General features: G+C 39.1%; 1 protein-coding gene across 1 annotated transcript in view; it reads right to left on the bottom strand.

The window, feature by feature from the left end:
• dhrs3b (dehydrogenase/reductase (SDR family) member 3b) overlaps window positions 1-22,480 on the bottom strand; it is a 34,299-nt gene that overhangs the window by 5,709 nt on the left and 6,110 nt on the right. Inside the window, exons 2-4 of the mRNA XM_057847133.1 lie at window positions 6,208-6,351; window positions 5,874-5,993; window positions 3,980-4,218 (exon numbers count right to left, since the gene is read on the bottom strand). Of these exons, the coding sequence (XP_057703116.1) occupies window positions 3,980-4,218; window positions 5,874-5,993; window positions 6,208-6,351 (503 nt within the window). The remainder of the gene's footprint in view (window positions 1-3,979; window positions 4,219-5,873; window positions 5,994-6,207; window positions 6,352-22,480) is intronic.

Here is a 22,480-nt window from a genome sequence, read left to right as displayed (position 1 = left end):
CCCCCCCAAAGTAATATATATATATATATATATAAATAATAATAATTAAAAACTTATGTATATATACAATGGTATGAAAAAGTCTCTGAACCTTTTGGAATTTCTCCCATTTCTGCATGAAATCAGTATCAAATGTGAGCTGATCTCTGTCAAAATCACACAGATGAAAAAACTGTCTGCTTAAACGTAAACGACCCACCACACATTTATAGGTTTTCATATTTTAATGAGGACTTAAATTGTTTGGTTAAAAAATGGTTTTAATTTCTCTTTAAGTCTCCTTACGCAGAGGGTTCACTTATTTATTTTTCCCCTTCTGTCATTGTTTGTATGGTATCCTCATTCAAATATAAAAATACAATAAATATTTGGGTGGTTTTAGATAAAGCAGACGCTGTTTTTACATTTGTCTGATTTTGACAAAGATCAGATAATATTTGATGGTGATTTTATGCAGAAAAGTGAGAAATTCCAAAAGGTTCAGATACTTTTTCATACTACTGTATATTTTAATAAATAATTTTTACGCACTTCAAATTTAATAGTTATGATAAGTTTTAAACATGTTACTCCCCCACTGAATTATTTTTTTGAAAAAGGTCAAAGAGACCTAATCCATCTAAAAAAAACTTGAAAAATGTTTTTCTTTATTTGCTTCATTGAGTGATTCCACTCAAATCCGCTCAAGCTGCTCACTTACACACAATGAGTTGCCATAACAACTGTTTAAAAAGTTAAACAATGTTGATGCATGCAGCGCTTTGACGTCTCGACTTCCAAAGGTCTCTGGCAAGATCAAACCTTAAAGTCTGTCAATCATCGTTAACTTTAATAAGCAACTCCAGTGCCTGACCAAGATAAGCAGCAGGACCAAGAGTGTGGTTGGATGGATTTATATATTTATTTATTATTATTATTATTTATTTATTTTTTAATTGAAAAAGAAAAAAAAAATCTGTGATGGACTGAGGGCACAAAGTTTGAAGCACAAAGTAGCGAGGGATCACTGTAAAACATTTTTTTGGGTAGTTATTTTGAGATTTAGGCACTATTTAGGGGCACTTAACTCATTCACTCCCAGCCATTTTCACCGGTGCAACCCCCTTCGCTCCCGGCCGTTTGACTGGATTTAGACTGATTTTGCAAGGCCCACAGAAAATTTTGTTCTATTGCTATATTAACATGGAACCCACCAAAAGAAAGATTACTCTTCTATCAGCAGGGAAAAAAGTTAGTTCATATGTTTTTCCATTCTTTAGAAATCAGCATTAGAAAATAGCTTAGTTTGAGCAATTTTAAATAGAGCTTTTTGTAAAAGCATACATTTCAAACATAACTTTGACTTTAACACAGCTATTTTTTAATTTTGTGACATGCCAAACATATGAATAATGTTTTCCTTCTACAAAATAACATAAACAACAAGACAAATAGAGCTTTTGATAGCAAAGTCACAATTTATTTACACATAACTAACTGAGAGATGACGCTGTTGTGGCCGCGACAGCCGGGGTAAACTTTTCCCTCATCGCCGCCTGTCTCATTAAGATGGATTATTTTGAGTCTTTCTTTTGTGGTGACCAATGCCTCGTGGCGGAGTTTGCCTGGGGAACTTGTTTTCCTGAGGGGGAACTAGTTTGGCTGTGCGCGTTTCCGGCAGTCGGGGGACACTGGAGGGTGCGGGGGATGCGAGCGGCCGAGCATGGCAGTGCGGGCTCTGCTCGGCGAGCGGCACGGACTCAACGGCATCGTCCGCTGCACTGGTGGTCCCGGTCGTTCTGCTCGGTCGTCCAGCGCCTGGCAACCCGGGCGTCCTCCCGGTTGTTCTGCTCGGTCGTCCGACGCCTGGCATCCTGGACGTCCATTCGGTTGTCTTCCGCCGGCGCCCCGGCCGTTCGTTCCATTGAATCAGGTTGCGGGTCTTACCAAATGCGCTACTGCCCTCGCGTGGCCAGTTTTATTGCTTTAAAATGGATTTTCAGCATTGTGCTTTGGAGCTAAGTAGCATCAGAACCCAGAGATGTCGCTTGTGAAAAAAAAAAAAAACGTAAAATACGTATAAATACGTCTTTGGGACACTGAAACAATTAAAAATAGAATGTACAGTGCCTTGCAAAAGTATTCGGCCCCCTTGAACCTTGCAACCTTTCGCCACATTTCAGGCTTCAAACATAAAGATATATAATTTTAATTTTTTGTCAAGAATCAACAACAAGTGGGACACAATCGTGAAGTGGAACAAAATTTATTGGATAATTTCAACTTTTTTAACAAATAAAAAACTGAAAAGTGGGGCATGCAATATTATTCGGCCCCCTTGCGTTAATACTTTGTAGCGCCACCTTTTGCTCCAATTACAGCTGCAAGTCGCTTGGGGTATGTTTCTATCAGTTTTGCACATAGAGAGACTGACATTCTTGCCCATTCTTCCTTGCAAAACAGCTCGAGCTCAGTGAGGTTGGATGGAGAGTGTTTGTGAACAGCAGTCTTCAGCTCTTTCCACAGATTCTCAGGTCTTGTGCAGATACGAACAGGTTTTCTTCCAGAACGTTCCTGTATTTGGCTGCATCCATCTTCCCGTCAATTTTAACCATCTTCCCTGTCCCTGCTGAAGAAAAGCAGGCCCTAACCATGATGCTGCCACCACCATGTTTGACAGTGGGGATGGTGTGTTCAGGGTGATGAGCTGTGTTGCTTTTACGCCAAACATATCGTTTTGCATTGTGGCCAAAAAGTTCAATTTTGGTTTCATCTGACCAAAGCACCTTCTTCCACATGTTTGGTGTGTCTCCCAGGTGGCTTGTGGCAAACTTTAAACGAGACTTTTTATGGATATCTTTGAGAAATGGCTTTCTTCTTGCCACCCTTCCATAAAGGCCAGATTTGTGCAGTGTACGACTGATTGTTGTCCTTTGGACAGACTCTCCCACCTCAGCTGTAGATCTCTGCAGTTCATCCAGAGTGATCATGGGCCTCTTGGCTGCATCTCTGATCAGTTTTCTCCTTGTTTGAGAAGAAAGTTTGGAAGGACGGCCGGGTCTTGGTAGATTTGCAGTGGTCTGATGCTCCTTCCATTTCAATATGATGGCTTGCACAGTGCTCCTTGAGATGTTTAAAGCTTGGGAAATCTTTTTGTATCCAAATCCGGCTTTAAACCTCTCCACAACAGTATCTCGGACCTGCCTGGTGTGTTCCTTGGTTTTCATAATGCTCTCTGCACTTTAAACAGAACCCTGAGACTATCACAGAGCAGGTGCATTTATACGGAGACTTGATTACACACAGTAGGATTCTATTTATCATCATCGGTCATTTAGGACAACATTGGATCATTCAGAGATCCTCACCGAACTTCTGGAGTGAGTTTGCTGCACTGAAAGTAAAGGGGCCAAATAATATTGCACGCCCCACTTTTCAGTTTTTTATTTGTTAAAAAAGTTTAAATTATCCAATAAATGTTGTTCCACTTCACGATTGTGTCCCACTTGTTGTTGATTCTTGACAAAAAAATTACATTTCATATCTTTATGTTTGAAGCCTGAAATGTGGCGAAAGGTTGCAAGATTCAAGGGGGCCGAATACTTTTGCAAGGCACTGTATTTATACGTTTTCGGGAGCAAATATGTTAAACGCTTAATTCCGACTTACACGGAAAATCGAGTTACGTCGCCAGCATTGGAATGGAACTCGTTTGTAATATAGCACATATGTGGAACAATCAGCCTGAAATGCCAGGTTAAAATTACTGCGTATTCACTTGAATGTAAAATGATTGCTCTCATGGCAAAATCAGACAATGCTTAGTTTGCAATTGACGGCTGTTCAGAGCCATTTATGACAATTCATTTATACTGGTAAGTCTAGATGTGAATGCTCGTTTTATTGCCATTGATGTCTAGCGGTGTCAGTGGCAGCCTATGAGCTAAACGAGTGCCCTATGAAGGATTGAAATGCTAAAAAGGTTTGAGTTGAATCTCACCTGACTCTCATGCCCTGGAACATTTCCGTGTTGGTGTGAAAGGGAAGGACTGTGGTGCATCCGACGCCGGGACAGTCCAGCAGGCCCAGCGTCAAGCTCTCCATGAAGGCCAGGGACGAGGCCTTGGAGGTGCAGTAGTCAATGGCCCCGGGGATAGGCGACTGGGACAGGATGGAGTTGATGCACACGACGTGACCGTGCTGGAGCTCCAGCATCCGAGGCAGAAACGCCTTAGTGGTCTGAGAGAAGAACAGACGAAGGGTAAGCCATGTTTAGAAACTAGGATGAGAATGAAATATAGTCAAGAAGTGGCCACGAGTCAAGCCGCAAGATTATTTTTCCATGTCCATTTAGGGGATAATTGAATTTCCGTCTGCATATTTCAAGTCTTATGATCTCCGTTTAGAATAATGATGCCATGACTTCCACCAGGCCCCCTCTGAATGTTTCGGGAAATGAGGCCTTCAGAAACATTCCACTTAACGCGCACCTCCAAACTTGTCAGGATTGACGAGGTTGAAGGTTCTTTCAGAGGAATTGCAAAAGACCGAGTTTAAGCCATTTGTATTGCTTTCAATCTAGAGATTTCTTATTTTAAAATTATCTCTAGCTTTCTGACATTTGCAAGGAAAACTGATTTTTTTATCTTTAGCATTGAACTCGTTGGCTAACATACTGTATCGGAGACTGTTCAAATGGATTGGACGTCTACTTGTGACAAACTAATTTAAACTAAAAAAAAAAAAGGATGAAAAGAGCCACAAGTAGGGTTGTTCCGATCATGTTTTTTTGCTCCCGATCCGATCCCGATCGTTTTAGTTTGAGTATTTCCCGATCCAATTGCTTTTTTTTTTTGCTCCCGATTCAATTCCAATCATTCCCAATAATTTTTCCCAATCATATACATTTTGGCAATGCATTAAGAAAAAAATGAATAAAACTCGGACAAATATATACATTCAACATACAGTACATAAGTACTGTGTTTGTTTATTATGACAATAAATCCTCAAGATGGCATTTACATTATTAACATTGTTTCTGTGAGAGGGATCCACGGATAGAAAGACTTGTAATTCGTAAAGGATAAATGTGACTTTGTATATTGTGACTAAATATTGCCATCTAGTGTATTTGTTGAGCTTTCAGTAAATGAAACTGCATCCATTTAACCTCTGCCCAAATGCATGATGGGAAGTGCAACCATGACTGTGCGTAGGGGCACTAATTGATATATCTTCTCTGCGTTGGGAAAGAACATAGGGTTAAGAAAATGATCAACTACTACCCTTCTTCCCCACATTGTCTCCCACGTTATTTTTAATTGCTGCGAGAGAGGTATTGTAAGGCTTTAGCCACATAAAAAATGGTTCCAAAGGCTGTCAAAATTCTCTTTATTTATTGTACGCTGCCTTTTAGCGCTATCTATAGGTAAAACGGCATCTTTATAGATTGAACGTGACAATGCGTGAGTGGGTCGTGCAGCACATGCGTTAATTACTTAACGCGGTTAATTAAAAAAAATGAATTCCCGCCGTTAACGCAATAAATTTGATAGCCCTACTTTAAGCCAAAATTACTCTGGATGAGTGTAAGACATTTTGTCTGTAACGTTGAATACAATTAGAAAACGATTTAAATAAAAAATACATATATATAAAAAAAGGCATGTCCGATATTTTTTTGCCGATTCCGATACTTTGAAACGTGATCGGACCCGATCGATCGATAGCCACAAGATTGGACTTCTATCATTGTCAATGGCACTGAAAGTGTTAAGCCTTCTGATCCTGCAGAATCCTTGATCATGGCTTAAAAAGTGCAGTAGATCCCAAAAATAAGTCCTTTGTAGTCCTTATAGTCCAAAAATTACAGTACTTGAACCGAAACTTACCCAAAATTGCCCCAAGGTATTGATATGCTGCGATTTTAGCAAGGCATCGTCGTCGCTGTCCATCAAACTTTTGCCGTGGACCACAGCTGCGTTGTTCACTAAAATGGTAACATCTCCCACCTGAAAGCAGCGAAAAAGACAAAACATTGGCAAGTGCTTCCATGAGATAATGCATTTTTGCTGCACCAGAGCTGTCATCAACATTCTCCGCTCTTATTTGGAGATTTCAGTCGAAGTATAAATCTATACGCCAGATGGAGCAGCTCGGAGCCAACGTGCACGCTCGGAGGAATCGCGTGGAAATTTTTGGCGGGGTTTTCTCGGCGTGAAGTACCTTTTCTCGAACAACCTTGGCTTGCTTGTAAACCTCCTCCCGATTGGCCACGTCGCACAGGAAGTAGTGGCACTCTGTTCCCGCCAGGGAGATTTCTTCAGACGTCTCTTTGAGGCACTTTTCTGTGCGACCCCAAAGGATTACCTGCCGCAAAAGAGGAGGGTTTCGAGTTGAATTTTCAAGGCACTTGACTGTTATAGACACCCAAAAGGGTGGACAGGAAAGACTCGGGTATGGCTTTGTCAAAGGTATCGATAGTCAGTTTTGTTTTTGCACTACTTCACCAGAAATTTGCTGTTATGGGGTGAATTGGATTTTGCAATACTTTTGATTAGAGATGTTCCGATCGACATCCCGATCGATCGGGTCCGATCACGTCATTTTCAAAGTATCGGAATCGGCAAAAAAATATCGGCCATGCCTTTTTTTAATATATACTGTATATATTTTTTAATTAAATCGTTTTCTAATTGTATTTAACATTACAGACATAATATGTTACACTCATCCAGAGTCTTTAGGCTTAAGGTAGGGTTATCAACTTTATCCCGATAACGGCGGTAATTAATTTTTCAAAAAATGTATCCCGTTAAAATATTCAACGCAATTAATGCATGCGCTGAACGACCCACTCACGCATTGTCGCTCTCAATCTGTAATGGCGCCGTTTTACCTATATAGAGAGCTAAAAGGCAGCGTAAAATGAGTAGAGTGAATTTTGGCAGCCTTTGGAGCCTTTTTTTAGTTGGCTATAACCTTACAATCCCTCTCCCTACAATTAGAAATATCATGGGAAGCAATGTGGGGAAACAAGGTAGTAATTGATCTTTTTCTTAACACCCTATGTTATTTCCCAACGCAGAGAAGATATATCAATTGGTAGCACTATGCACAGTCATTGTTGCACTTCCCATCATGCATTTGGGCATGGCTACATTTTCATTTACTGAAAGCTCAACAAATACACTAGATGGCAATATTTAGTCACAATATACAAAGTCACAAGTCTTTCTATCCGTGGATCCCTCTCATAGAAAGAATGTTAATAATGTACAGTTGTGGTCAAAAGTTTACATACACTTGTGAAGAACATAATGTCATGGCTCTCTTGAGTTTCCAGTTATTTCTACAACTGATTTTTCTCCGATAGAGTGATTGGAACAGATACTTCTTTTTTACAAAAAACATTCATGAAGTTTGGTTCTTTTATGACTTTATTATGGGTGAACAGAAAAAGTGATCATATCTGCTGGGTCAAAAATATACATACATGGATCTGAAAAAGCGAATCAAATATATACATACTAATATTTGGTAACATGTCCCTTGGCCATTTTCACTTCAATTAGGCGCTTTTGGTAGCCATCCACAAGCTTCTGGCAAGATTCTGGTTGAATCTTTGACCACTCCTCTTAACAGAATTGGTGCAGTTCAGTGAAATTTGATGGCTTTCTGACATGGACTTGTTTCTTCAGCATTGTCTACAAGTTCTCAATGGGGTTTAAGTCAGGACTTTGGGAAGGCCATTCGAAAACCTTAATTCTAGCCTGATTTAGCCATTCCATTACCACTTTTGATGTATGTTTGGGGTCATTATCCTGTTGGAACACCCAACTGCGCCCAAGACCCAATCTTCGGGCTGATGACGTTAGGTTATCTTGAAGGTAATCCTCCTTCTTCATTATCCCATTTACTCTTTGTAAAGCACCAGTTCCATTGGTAGCAAAAAAGCCCCACAGCATAATACTAACACCACCGTGCTTGATGGTAAGCATGGTGTACTTGGGGTTAAAGGCCTCACCTTTTCTCCTCCAAACATATTGCTGGGCATTGTGGCCAAACAGCTCTATTTTTGTTTTGTCTGACCACAGAACTTTCTTCCAGAAGGTCTTATCTTTGTCCATGTGATCAGCAGCAAACTTCAGTCGAGCCTTAAGGTGCCGCTATTGGAGTAAGGGCTTCCGTCTTGCACGGCAGCCTCGTAGTCCATGGAGATGCAAAACACGCTTGACTGTGGACACTGACACCAGTGTTCCAGCAGCTTCTAATTCTTGGCAGATCTGCTTTTTGGTGATTCTCGGTTGAATCTTCACCCTCCTGACCAATTTTCTCTCAGCAGCAGGTGATAGCTTGCCTTTTCTTCCTGATCGTGGCAGTGACAAAACAGTGCCATGCACTTTATACTTACAAACAATTGTTTGCACTGTTGCTCTTGGGACATGCAGCTGCTTTGAAATGGCTCCAAGTGACTTTCCTGACTTGTTCAAGTCAATGATTCGCTTTTTCAGATCCATGTATGTATATTTTTGACCCCGCAGATTTGATCACTTTTTGTGTTAACCCATAATAAAGTCATAGAAGAACCAAACTTCATAAATGTTTTTTGAGACAAAGAAGTATCTGTTCCAATCACTATCGGAGAAAAATCAGAGTTGTAGAAATAACTGGAAACTCAAGAGAGCCATGACATTATGTTCTTCACAAGTGTATGTAAACTTTTGACCACAACTGTAAATGCCATCTTGAGGATTTATTGTCATAATAAACAAATACAGCACTTATGTACTGTACGTTGAATGTATATATTCGTCCGAGTTTTATTCATTTTTTTCTTAATGCATTGCCAAAATGTATATGATCGGGAAAAATTATCGGGAATGATTGGAATTGAATCGGGAGCAAAAAAAAGCAATCGGATCGGGAAATATCGGGATCGGCAGAAACTCAAACTAAAACGAACGGGATCGGATCGGGAGCAAAAAAAAACATGATCAGAACAACCCTAGTTATAAGCATTTGTTTCTACAAAACGGATAAGCGACAAGACTTGTCAGGGACTGTACTAGGGTATAACATAGTCAAAATCATTTGAGCCACTGTTAGCACTGTTAACTCTTGGTATAATGCTGAAGCTCTACTTTGAAAACACTAAATTATGAATACAAATCATCTTACATAAGTTTGATTTCATACAACAGAGACAGTCCAAACAAACAGAACAAAAAATGATATAATCCGAAGGTACAGGCTTTTAAATCCCTACCAGAGTGAAAAACAAAGCAGACACGCAACGCAATGTTCAGCCACGGCCAACAAAATACTGTGTATTCCTTGCACAATATTTCTGGCAGTGAGACTGCGTTGAGCTGCGCAGATAAGCAACACTCTTTTCATTGAGAGAACAGAGAGGCCATTTTCACTCCGACAAATAGTTTTGAGCCAGATTAAAGGCTTGTGTCTGGGTGGCGGGGGTGGGCGGGTTAGCTGCCGTGTGAATGAACTGTCTCCTCATCCACGCCAAGACCAAATGAAGGGCCAGTCATCTGAGCAGGAAACATGGGGTTGGTTAGCGGCGGGGTGGGACACGCGGGTGCGAAGCCGGGGGGGAGGTGTACTAGTGATTGGGCAATTAGATCTGTCAGTCTACGGGGTCAGGGAAAGGTAATGAAATCAGGGGGTGAGCCCTCCTCATCGCTCCAAACACAAATTCTCAAAGAGATTACACGGCCTTTTGAGCAGATGAGCCCTGTCATTTCTACTCAGGAAGTCTAAAAACGTGCGCGAAGTGCTGAGGGCGCAAGTGTGTGATTTGGCCGCTTGCCCGCGACTCGGGCTAATATCTGGAGGAGTGGGTGTTGCGTGTGGCTGAGACCATGGCTCAGCTTATCTGGAGTTTCAATTCAGTATGGGCTTTTGAGTCTTAATAATTCATGATTTCTATGTCTTCCGTCGAGAAAATGAGTAAAGACCTGGCAAGCCATCCTTGCGTGGTGACTTGGTGAGTGAAGTTCTGCTTCCACCTGTTCTATTACTACGGGGCACTTTTTTCCCCTTCTTAAATCTATGGCAGGGTTTCCCCTACAATAAAAAGATTGTGGCGCACCGCCACTCCAAAATAAAACCCGCCACGCCTTGCAAATGTGATATATTTTTTAGGGCTGGATGTTAGTCGAGGTACTTTATCCACCATCCGCACAATCTTTCATTGAAATCTCTCGGCAATTTTTCTTTTCCATCCACATCTAGGGAGGTTAACCACAGTGCCATGGGCTTTACACTTATTGATGACACTACGCACGGTAGACACAGGAACATTCAAGTCTTTGGAGATGGACTTGTAGCCTTGAGATTGCCCGTGTTTCCTCACGATTTTGCTTCTCAAAACCTCAGACAGTTCTTTGGTTTTCTTTCTTTTCTCCATGTATCAATGTGGTACACACAAGGACACAAGAAAGAGGTTGAGTCAACTTTAATCCATTTTAACTGGCTGCACGTGTGATTTAGTTATTGACACCGCAAGTAAGTAACAGGTGCTGTTAATTACACAAATTAGAGAAGCATCACATGATTTTTCAAAGGGTGCCAATACTTTTGTCCGGCCCATTTTTATAGTTTTGTGTACTATGATAATGACTTAATTTTTTTCACCCATTTTCTTTTGTGTTTTTTCATTGCAAGCAAAATAAATGAAGATATTACTACATAATATCTGCTACATAATTGCAATCATTTTCTGGGAGAAATTGAGCATTATCTGACAGAATTGCAGGCGTGCCAATACTTTTGGCCAGCAGTGTACAGGTGTAAGATGTTTTCTCAAATGTGTCCAGTGAGTGGACAGTCCAATATTAGCCTTTGCATCCTTGCAATACCTCTGTTGATTCTGGCAAGAGGCGAAACAAATAGAAATTTGACTCCATCAGCATTGAGCCTCTGCAAACTTATTAGAGTTGATTGGGTTTTTTGTTTGCCAGGCCTTGAGAGATAAGCACAAAGCAGACAGGTCCTGATGAATAAGTGAGAGCTTCTAATGGGATTGAAGTTTTGCAAACAAAGCCGACAAAGAACTCCCCGCCGCTCCCCCTCCAGAGAAATCTCATTAAGCGTCAGGCCTCTAACCGTGCTTACCTGTTAAAAATCACATTGGATTCATTACGGTTTATCAGCCGTTGTGACTAAAATAAACTCAAAGCAAACAAGGATGAGCAAAATTGAGAGGAAACAGCAAGAAAGCAGTTTTCATTAACCCGGTGACACCACCACTCAATCAGTTATTGAGATAGTGTGTGGTAATTTGTAGGGATGCCCCGATTACAGCCCAAGACACCTGATTTCGCGGATGTGCTTTTACAGACTCCCGATCCGATAGCTCAGAATTGCATTAAGTATTATGACTATAGCTACTACGATGAATCGATTAACTCGAGTAATTCAATTCGAAAAAAGCTTCAAATCAAATGCTGCTTTGAGTATTCGTTTAATTAGAGTGGCGTTGTAATGGTTTGTTTTGAAAGTGTTTGCATTTAGTTTTACGGATTTTGGGTGGATACGCTACTACCAGGGCAAAAGGTGAATATGACATAACTCATTTAACAAAGCTGAATCCAGCTGCTTCCTGTTAAGACCATGATAGGGTTTGTTTTTGTTTGAGCTAATATGTTTTTTTTTTAATGCATTCATTATTTAGTTTATAAGTATAACTACCCGTTTTTTGTTAGAATCTGAGAGTTTAAGACGACGCTTGCCACTAGCATTAGCATAATGCTAACACGAACGCGACTTCTATGCTAACGCTACGAGTTACATTTACTGTGTGATGATTGCTCAGCACAGACCTTCAGAGGCTAAAGCAACATTGCATATTCTCTCTGGCTAAGAAAACAAATCTTACCGTGTGTGCAAGCCTGCATGGAGACTGGAGATGACACACTGGTGCGTTGGGAAGTGGGAGGGGGAACGCAGCACGTCACGAGTGACACAACCAGTAGGCCTGAACGGTATTGGAAAAAACTATTGTTGCGATTTTTGGGGGGGTTTGCGATATATTGCGATATGAAAAAAAAAAAAATGTATATATATATTTTAAAGAAATTTTCACTAGATGACTTGAATAGCTGTTTGGAAAGACTTTGGATGACACACCATCACCTCAGTGTACAGTGATCCCTCATTTTTCGCGGTAAATGGGGACCAGAACCCACTGCGATAAGTGGAAAAACGCGAAGTAGCGCACCCCCATTTTTTTTTTTTTTTTTTTTTTTTTTTTTTTTTTTTTTGTGTGTGTGTGTTTTTTGTGCTCAATGTATTTATTCAGATTTAGCATTGGAAAGAGATACATATAAGACATGTTTTTTTTCTCACTTTTCCCCCCAAAATGATTTAAAAAATGTATATAAATAAATGGTTTTTAAGCACTTCAAATGTCATAATTATGATCAGTTTTAAACATAACTGTCCAACCAAATCATTTTTGAACAAGAATAAAGTACTGTAGTAGATAAATACTTGGCTTTATTAAATGCTTCTGTTTATTTACCTTAGCTGTGACAGTTGGAGTGACATGTAGAAATTTCAAACTCCTCATGATCACTTCTGGCATTTATATGTCTCAAACGTCTCCAGACACACACACATTCATTCCAGCGCGGCTTCCTTGCGAAACTGTTTAACAAGTTAAACGATGATTGACAGATTGCTGCCCGGCTTCTTTGGCCAGATCAAAGCCATCGTTAACTTTAATAAGCAAGTGCGCAGTGACCGAGAGGAACAAAGGGCTGGGAGAGGGAGGGTGTGAGGCTGTGCACAGGGCAGAAAGCAAGGCGTATGTGGATTAAAAAAAATAAAAACTATCGCACGTGCTTGCGATGGGACTAGAGGTGTGCGAAATTTCCGATTCTTAGATTATTCGCGATTCGGCCGTGGAAGATTCGAGAACGATTCACAAACATCCAAATTCCGATTATTGAAATATGTCAAGTAAAGTGGAAGTAAAACACACTCAGCGGTCTTCGGGACGCAATGAGGAATGGAGCGAGAGTAGCTAAACATCATGCTTGTCATTACCCGGCCCCTCGGGTAATGACAATGGTCAACTCACGGCTCTAGCTCAACTCATGCCGCGAAATAAAAAAAACAACAACATACCTGACTACTGCCGAAAGCTGCTACAAAGTACGTCCACAATACATAATGTTAAGGTAGATATCATATTTATATAGGACTAGATGTAGAATAGACTCGGTGGCGATAGCAGAACATGTAGAGAAAGCTAGATGCTGGCGTTAGTAAACGGCCGCCATCTTAAAGCAGTAGACTTCCCTGCAAGGCTGTTGTAGCGAACCTTCCAAGCGAACCTAATTAACTTTTTATCTAAAATACTCCTAAATCGGTAAAATATTGACTTGAATCTATCTTTAAAATAGTTTTAGAACTTTCACATGTCGAAAGTAGACAAAAGGGAAATTATGGAATAACAGGAGCAATTTTAATAACTTTAACGGTTGATTGACAACATTAAATTAATTGAATGTAGTTTAAAGCTGCTGATACAGAATGGGGATTTGAGTATATTATTTATTGTTTTTAACTGTTAACTTGATACTGAAATAGTCGTTTATTTAAGCCTGCGAGTTTTTTTTTTGTTTGTTTGTTTTTTTTACAGTTTTTGTAACTAATGGATAAAACATTAGCAGCTAATAGCGGGGGAGGGGGGGTGTCATCAATAATCGATTTATAATCGAATCGTAGCATCTGAATCGTAATCGAATCGTTAGGTGCCCAAAGATTCCCACCTCTAGCGATTTCGATGTTTAAACGATATATCGTTCAGGCTTAACAACCAGACATTGCTACGATGCAGGCTAACTACACATGAATGTCACATATTGTGAACTTTTTCGTTTTCGAATTTTCGTTTCGTTCTCGTCTTGTTAGATGAAAACTGGCATTAGTCTCGTTATGATATAGTGACCCAAAGCACGTTTTTACCTCGTTATCGTCTCGTCAGCGTCATAAAAAGTGTTGACGGAATATTTTCGTTGTTGTCATCGTTGACGAAACAACACTGCGCTGCCATTGATGGTGAAAGACATCCAACCCGTTTTGACTAAGAGGGCTGACCAGCTGCCAGCCCCCCCAGTAAAATTGGATTGGACATCTATCGGCGTCAATGCCAAGCTAATACTTCCATGATTGTATCGGGGAAATCCCTAGTAATTTGGTCATTTTTAAGCATATAATCGGGAAAATGTGAACCAGGCAACATCTGCCAGTTGCAAGACGATGCAAATTCTCATTTAAATATTCCATGATGGAATCGGAAAAGCAAGCGAGACTAAATTTTCCTCCCTTGGAGTGACGACTAAGTTGTTTCTTTCCATCTGGTTCTGGAAAAAAACGACCAAATACGCAGATCGTAATACATGCAACGGTCGAAGTAAGTGGGGCCAAAGTTAGACGTGACACCCCGATGTCCGACCCCTCCTTTGAATCTCACACCCGCCAGAGTGAAGGGCTTCAGAGGAGGGAGAGGCGGCACACACAGAGGGGGCAGCGGGAGTTCAGGAGGCAGTCGCCTGCCGCTGTCTAATTACTGCAGAGACAGCAAGGTCAGTTGCGGGGCAATACCCAGCTGGGAGTGGTGTGCTTCCCGCCTCCGGGACAAAACACACACTCACACTCGCGCACACACGCAAACCTGTTGTCAGCGCTGTGCCTTTCAACCATGTTGAAATGCACATTTTGAGCCAGTGGGGAGAAGTAACGAAGACGAAATACTTGCTCTCTGTTTAAAGTAGATAGCTTTACTTCCCTTGAGTTCATTTTTTTGCGAAAACTTTCATTTTTAGACTTAAAAAGTTGTCTTTTTGTCAAACTATGCTAGTTCCTTTTTCAAACTTTGTGGATAAAACACTGTAAAAAGATATTTGAGGAGAGAAGTTAAGTCAATCGGTTGAGATGTTGATTGAGATTATCGTATAATAGACATCTAGTGGAAGTTTAACCGGGAAATAGAAATATGCTAAGAATTTATTCATTATTTTTAAACCCAAAGAAAATTTTAAAAAAAGAAAAAAAAAAACATTGATGAAGCACTGCTAAGTGATTTCCTTAAGTAAGCTGCTAAAATGTTGATTAAAAAAAAAAACAAAAAAAAACCTAAATATATATGTGTGTGTGTATATATATATATATATTTTAGGAGCGTCAAACAATAAAAAATTTTAATCGAATTACAGCTTTAAAATTAATTAATCGTAATTAATCGCAATTCAAACCATCTATAAAATATGCCATATTTTTCCGTAAATTATTGTTGGAATGGAAATATGAGACACAAGATGGATATATACATTCAACATACAGTACATAAGTTCTGTATTTGTTTATTATAACAATAAATCAACAAGATGGCATTACCATTATTAACATTCTGTTAAAGCGATCCATGGATAGAAAGACTTGTAGTTCTTAAAAAATAAATGTTAGTACAAGTTATAGAAATGTTATATTAAAACCCCTTAATGTTTTCGTTTTAATAAAATTTGTAAAATTGTCAATCAAAAAATAAACTAGTAGCCCGCCATTGTTGACGCCAATAATTACTTACACAATGCTCATGGGTGCTGAAGCCTATAAAATCAGTCGCACCCAAGCGCCAGCAGAGGGCGACAAAACTCCGAAAAACACAACAAGTACACATTTCACTGTGCTGTCATTTTAATGTTTGAGCGAGGCATGTGCGTGAATTGCGTCAAATAGTTTAACGTGATTAATTTAAAAAATTAATTACCGCCCTTTAACGCGATATTTTTGACATATAAATATACAATAGTTGTGCAAGAAGTTTGATAAAACAATATGTCTATATGCTGCCATAGCAGATTCATGGCACATTAAGCCCCCGAACTATTTTTAACTTGCCCGTTTTACCCTGAAAACCCTGTTCACAGACGTCGCGCAAACGCTTTTGTTTCAACCCAGCCATAAAACAAAGGTAATTAATTATATTTATTATTCAAAATGTCTGTCATTTTTACATTTTTAACTTAGAATGATTCATTGATGTCTCATATTTCGTTTAAAAAAAAAAAAAAAACGACTTTAAAATATTATTTACTCACATATTTTAAACAAATTATGTCACAATGAAAAATATGGCATCTGTAAAAAAGTCACGGATATCTACCTCATAACTATCGCTTAGTTGTATTTTTTTGTTACTGTCACATTTTCTCCGATATGTTAGATGATAAATAAATGATCCAAACAAAAAAAGTTGAAAAAAACGTTTAAAAGGGTAAATATATGAAAAAGAAAATCTCGACCACTCCTTGATGTCTGTGATTTCTGCATTGCGACCCTTGTTATGTTACCATGTTTCACCCATAAAATCCCCCCAAAATCCAGCTGTGGCCATTCACAGCTGTGTCTTGACACTCAGTGATACTTGCTACATGGAGTTTTTGGATCGAAACAAAGTAGGTACCCGATAATATCTCGTTAAAGTCATGGCGTCTGTAATTCTGTTCTCACGTGCTCTCACCTCCAGATAGGGTTTTGCTGTTTAAAAAATATATAAATATAAAATAAATAATAAATATAAAAAATGCCGTCCTGCTCAAATTTTTTCTTCCCCCAGAAAAATTGAGGTTTTAAGCTTTCCAATGATGTATCACACATGCATATCGGACAATTTTGAAAGTTGGCTAAATTAGGGGTCTCAGAGCGGAGTGTTTTCCGCCATATATATATATATATATATATATATATATACAGTGGGGAGAACAAGTATTTGATACACAGTCAATGGGAAAACCCATTGGCAGTGTATGAAATACTTGTTCTCCCCACTGTGTATATATATATACTGGACTGTCTCAGAAAATTAGAATACACAATATTCTAATTTTTTGAGACAGTCCTTTGTATATATACAGGACTGTCTCAGGAAATTAGAATACACAATATTCTAATTTCCTGACTGTATATATATATATATTACTTATATATATATATATATATATATATATATATATATATATATTAGGGCTATATTAGGGTAATTAATTTTTTTTAATTAATCACGTTAAAATATTTGACGCAATAAACGCACATGCCCCGCTCAAACAGATTAAAATGACAACACAGGGAGGGGCATGTGCACTTGTTACTTGTGTTTTTTTGTAGTTTTGTCGCCCTCTGCTGGCGCTTGGGTGCAACTGATTTTATGACCATGAGAATTGTGTAATTATTGACATCAACAATGGCGACCTACTAGTTTATTTTTTGATTGAAAATTTTACAAATTTTATTAAAATGAAAACATTAAGAGGGGTTTTAATATAACATTTCAATAACTTGTACTAATATTTATCTTTTAAGAACTACAAGTCTTTCTATCCATGGATCGCTTTAACAGAATATTAATGTTAATGCAATCTTGTTGATTTATTGTTATAATAAACAAATACAGGACTTATGTACAGTATGTTGAATGTATATATCCGTCTTGTGTCTTATCTTTCCATTCCAACAATAATTTACAGAAAAACATGGCATATTTTATAGATGGTTTGAATTGCGATTAATTACGCTCAACTAATTTTTAAGCTGTGATTAACTCAATTAAAATTTTTAATCTTTTGACAGCCCTAATTATATATATATATATATATAAATTGCAAATAGGTCAATATACAGCTGCTGAACTGCAAATATGCATCTCCACTTAGTTCATACAATTGCTTTATTACTTTAAAATCCTTGTTCAGTGTTAAGTCTACACTCTGCTTTTCTAATTTCACAAGGGTGCTTTTCTAACGTATTTGTACTTAACCATCCAGTACAAGTACTTAAATTAGACATTCTTTTAACACCGTCCATTACAATTCTGTGGTTCGTTGTTTCGGAGCATCGTTCTGCAACAGTTCCTCGCCCGGAGTCCCACCTCCAAGTATTCATTCATCAACTCCACAGTTTGCCTTTCACGCAGCGTGGAAGTCCGTGTGCAGGAAAAAGGAAATTCTGGGCTGACAATCACAAAGGAGAGGACGGCGGGGTTGGCGCCGGTTCACATCAGAGGTTAGCCTCATTCAAAATGGCCCCACTGTTTCCTCTTTGCATCTATGCGGGCAGGAGGTAGTTTGTCGCGCACATTAGCGCAGGTGTGGTTTTCAATGCCTTCGCACCTTTGTGGCATCTTGACAATGAGGCGCTGAAAAGCAGAACGACGTCTTTTGTTGTGCAGCTGCACTCAGTGAAAGAATTTTAAGGCCTTTTTTCTCATTTTTGGGGAGAACTGTCAATGAATCGCCATTTAAGTCGGGTAAGAGCATCCATTGAAATGCCTTATATATTTAGCCATTTTCCATGATTTTCTCGATCTTAACTAGAGGTCCACCAATATGGGATTTTCAAAGGCTGATGGTGATTCAAAAAAAAAAAAAAAATTCAGTCAAGCTCCGATTTTGTCAGCGATATATACAGCGGGGCAAATAAGTATTTAGCCAACCACTAAATGTGCAAGTTCTCCCACTTGAAAATATTAGAGAGGCGTGTAATTGTCAACATGGGTAAACCTCAACCATGAGAGACAGAATGTGAACCCCCCCCAGAAAATCCAGTGTTTGATTATTAAAGAATGTATTTGCAAATCATGGTGAAAAATAAGTATTTGGTCAATACCAAAAGTTCATCTCAATACTTTGTTATCTACCCTTTGTTGGCAATAACAGAGGCCAGATGTTTTCTGTAACTCTTCACAAGCTTTTCACACACTGTTGCTGGTATTTTGGCCCATTCCTCCATGCAATTCTCCTCTACAGCAGTGATGTTTTGGGGCTGTCGTTGGGCAACACGGACTTTCAACTCCCTCCTCAACACGTGGCGGCAAAATGATAACAAGAACGGTGAGCAAAAATCCTAGAACCACACGGGGGCACCTAGTGACTGACCTACAGTCAGCCTACTGACCACAGTAACAAAGGCTACTATCAGTAACACAATGCGCCGCCCGGGACTCAAGTCCTGTACTGCCAGATGTGTCCCCATGCTGAAGAAAGTACACGTCCAGGCCCGTCTGCGGATCGCTAGAGAGCATTTTGATGATCCAGAAGAGGACTGGAAGAATGTGTTATGGTCAGATGAAACCAAAAAATAACTTTTTGGTAGAAACACAGGTTCTCGTGTTTGGGGGAAAAAGAATAATGAATTGCACCACACCCTCTGTGAAGCATGGGGGTGGAAACATCATGCTTTGGGGCTGTTTAGGAAAGAATGAATGGGGCGATGTATCGAGAGATTTTGAGTGAAAAAATCCTTCCATCGGCAAAGGGCTTTGAAGATGAGACGTGGCTGGGTCTTTCAGCTTGACAATGATCACAAACACACAGCTCATGAGAAACAAACAATGAAATAACAATCGAAACACATCTCTAGTATTTAGTAGCACCACCTCTGGCTTTTATAACAGCTTGCAGTCTCTGAGGCATGGACTTAAGTGACAAACAGTATTCTTCATCAATTTGGTGCCAATTCTCTTTGATTGCAGTTGCCAGATCATCCTTGCACATTGGAGCCTTGCAGTGGACCATTTTTTTTTTTCAATTTCCACCACAGGTTTTCAATAGGGTTGAGATCTGGGCTATTTGCAGGCCATGACATTGACTGGATGAGTCCATCTCCAAGGAATGCTTTTACAGTTTTAGCTCTGTGGCATGATGCATTGTCATCTTGGAAAATGATTTCATTATCCCCAAACATATTTTCAATTGAAGGCTTAAGACACCTGTCTAAAATTTCAATGTAAACTTGTGCATTTATTGAAGATTTAACCACAGCCATCTCCCCAGTGCTTTTGCCTGACATGCAGCCCCATATCATCAAGGACTGAGGGAATTTTGATGTTTTCTTCAGGCAGTCATCTTTGTAAATCTCACTGGAATGGCACCAAACAAAAGTTCCAGCATCATCACCTTGTTCAATGCAGATTCTTCACTCATATCTGACAATAACCTTCATCCAGTCATTCACAGTCCATGATTGCCTCTCCTTAGCGCATTGCAGTCTTGTTCTTTTTTGTTTAAGTGTCAATGATGGTTTCCTTTTGGCTTTCCTGTATGAAAATCCCGTTTCCTTTAGGCAATTTTGCACAGTTCTGTCACATACCTTGACTCCAGCTTTCTGCATTTCTTCTTCGTCTTGTTGTACATCTTCTGTTTTCAAGACATATGGCCTTTAGTTGTTTGTCATGACGTTTGGATGTCTTCCTCAGTCTACCAGTACGCTTAACTTCAACAACCTTGCCATGCTGTTTGTACTTGGTCCAGATTTTTGATACAGCTGACTGTGAATCTTTGGCAACCATACGTATACCGTTACCTTCTTCAAGAAGTTTGATAATCCTCTCCTTGGTCTTAAGAGACATTTCTCTTGTTGGAGCCATGAGTCTTGTGATTCCACTTGGTCCAGCAGCCCTCCAAGGTGTGATAACTGCACTGTTTTTAACTGCTGACTAACGAGCAGATCTAATCTGAGGCAAGGAAATTGACTGGGTGTGTCTGTATTTTCTACTCAAAATGGAGTGATTTCATATTTTTTTCCTAAGAATGGAGTGATTCAATATTTATTTCCCTGCACTTGCTCTATAAAAGTAACATTTACTGACCACCACAATGTTTTATATTAATTTCTTTTAGTGTTTCTGAATGCCAAGGAGTTGCACTTTTGAACTAATTCATTATTTTTTCAAGCTTTTTATCTGAGTTTGTTCTACATAATAAAATGTCCTAGTGAGTGCTCACCAAGACAGGTGATTCCATTTTGTTTGGGGTTGTATGTATTTAAACTGCAGGTCGACCAATATGGGATTTTCAAATGCCGATGCCGATATCTAAAAAAAAATAAAAAATAAAAATTGTTCAGCCGATTGCCGATATACTTTTTTTTTTATTTTATTTTTTAAAGCACATGGATTTAAAAAGACATTTTTTAAAAGATAAAATCACTTCAAAAGCTTCAAATTTACAACAATGACCTGACATTTAAAGGATTAATTCGGTCTAGTGCTACCAAACCAATGACCGCAGAACTTCTTTTTATGACACACTCAGCAAGAACAGTACATTATTTCCAAATAATTAAACCCATCAGGACTTTGCGACAAGTTAGAGTTTAAGAGGATGCTTGCCATGCTAATGCTATTGCTACGAGTTACATTTAGAGTGTTGCAAATTCTCTCATGCAAGATAGAAAAAAAAAATCTTACAATATCTACAAACCAGGTAAGCCTGAAGCTTTCCATAGCAGCCTGCCTGCAAGTTGCTGCAGGGTCCTTCCGGGGTCCTAAATTCAGTCAGTGGTGGCCACAGTTGCCCACACTGATGCCTGATAAAAATCATTTTTTATCTGCTTTTTTTGGGTTAATCGGCTGATGGCCAATGTTGGAAAAAGTCCATATATAGGCCACCTGATATATCGGTTGACATTTTTAGGAAAGGCCATCACCCAAACAGTGAACATAACAATTATCCCTAGAGCTGGGAATCTTTGGGCACCTAACAATTCGATTACGATTCAGAGGCTCCGATTCGATTATCAAACGATTATTGATGCACACCCTCCTTTTTTTTTTTTTTTAAATGTTTTGTACATTAGTTCCAAAATTGTTCAAAAATACTCTCAGGCTAAACCAAACTACAATTTCAGTATCAAGTTAACATATAACAGTAAACTAATATACATAAATAACAGTAAATAAAAAACTCCGCTTTAAACTACATTCAATTAATTTAATGTTGTGAATCAACCGTTAAAGTTGTTAAAATTGCTCCCGTTATTCCATAATTTCCCTTTTGTCTACTTTCGACATGTGAAAGTTTTAAAACTATTTTAAAGATAGATTCAAGTCAATATTTTACCGATTTAGGAGTATTTTAGATAAAAAGTTAATTAGATTCCCTTGGAAGGTTCGCTACAACAGCGTTGCAGGGAAGTGTACTGCTTTAAGATGGCGGCTGTTTACTAACGCACGCATCTAGCTTTCTGTAGATGTGCTGCTAACGCTAAAGAATCTATATTCCATCTAGTCCTATATAAATGATATCTACCGTAACATTATGTGGATGTACTTTGTAGCAGCTTTTCAGCAGCAGTCAGGTATGTTGTGTTTTTTTTAATCTCGTGGCATGAGTTGAGCTAGAGCCGTGAGTTGAGCATTGGCATTACCCGAGGGGCCGGGTAATGAGAAGCATGATGTTTAGCTATTGTCGCTCCGTTCCTCATTGCGTCCCGAAGACCGCTGAGTGTGTTTTACTTCCGCTTTACTTGGCATATTTCAATAATCGGAATTTGGATGTTTGTGAATCGTTCTCGAATCTTCCACGGCCCAATTGCGAATAATCTAAGAATCGGAAATTTTTCACACCTCTAATTATCCCAGTGGTTCTTAACCTGGGTTCGATCAAACCCCAGGGGTTCGGTGAAGGATAAGACA

This window comes from Corythoichthys intestinalis, chromosome 9 (genome assembly GCF_030265065.1).
Source record: "Corythoichthys intestinalis isolate RoL2023-P3 chromosome 9, ASM3026506v1, whole genome shotgun sequence".
NCBI classification, from domain to species: Eukaryota; Metazoa; Chordata; class Actinopteri; order Syngnathiformes; family Syngnathidae; genus Corythoichthys; species Corythoichthys intestinalis.
This window is presented reverse-complemented; position numbering and strand designations above follow the sequence as displayed.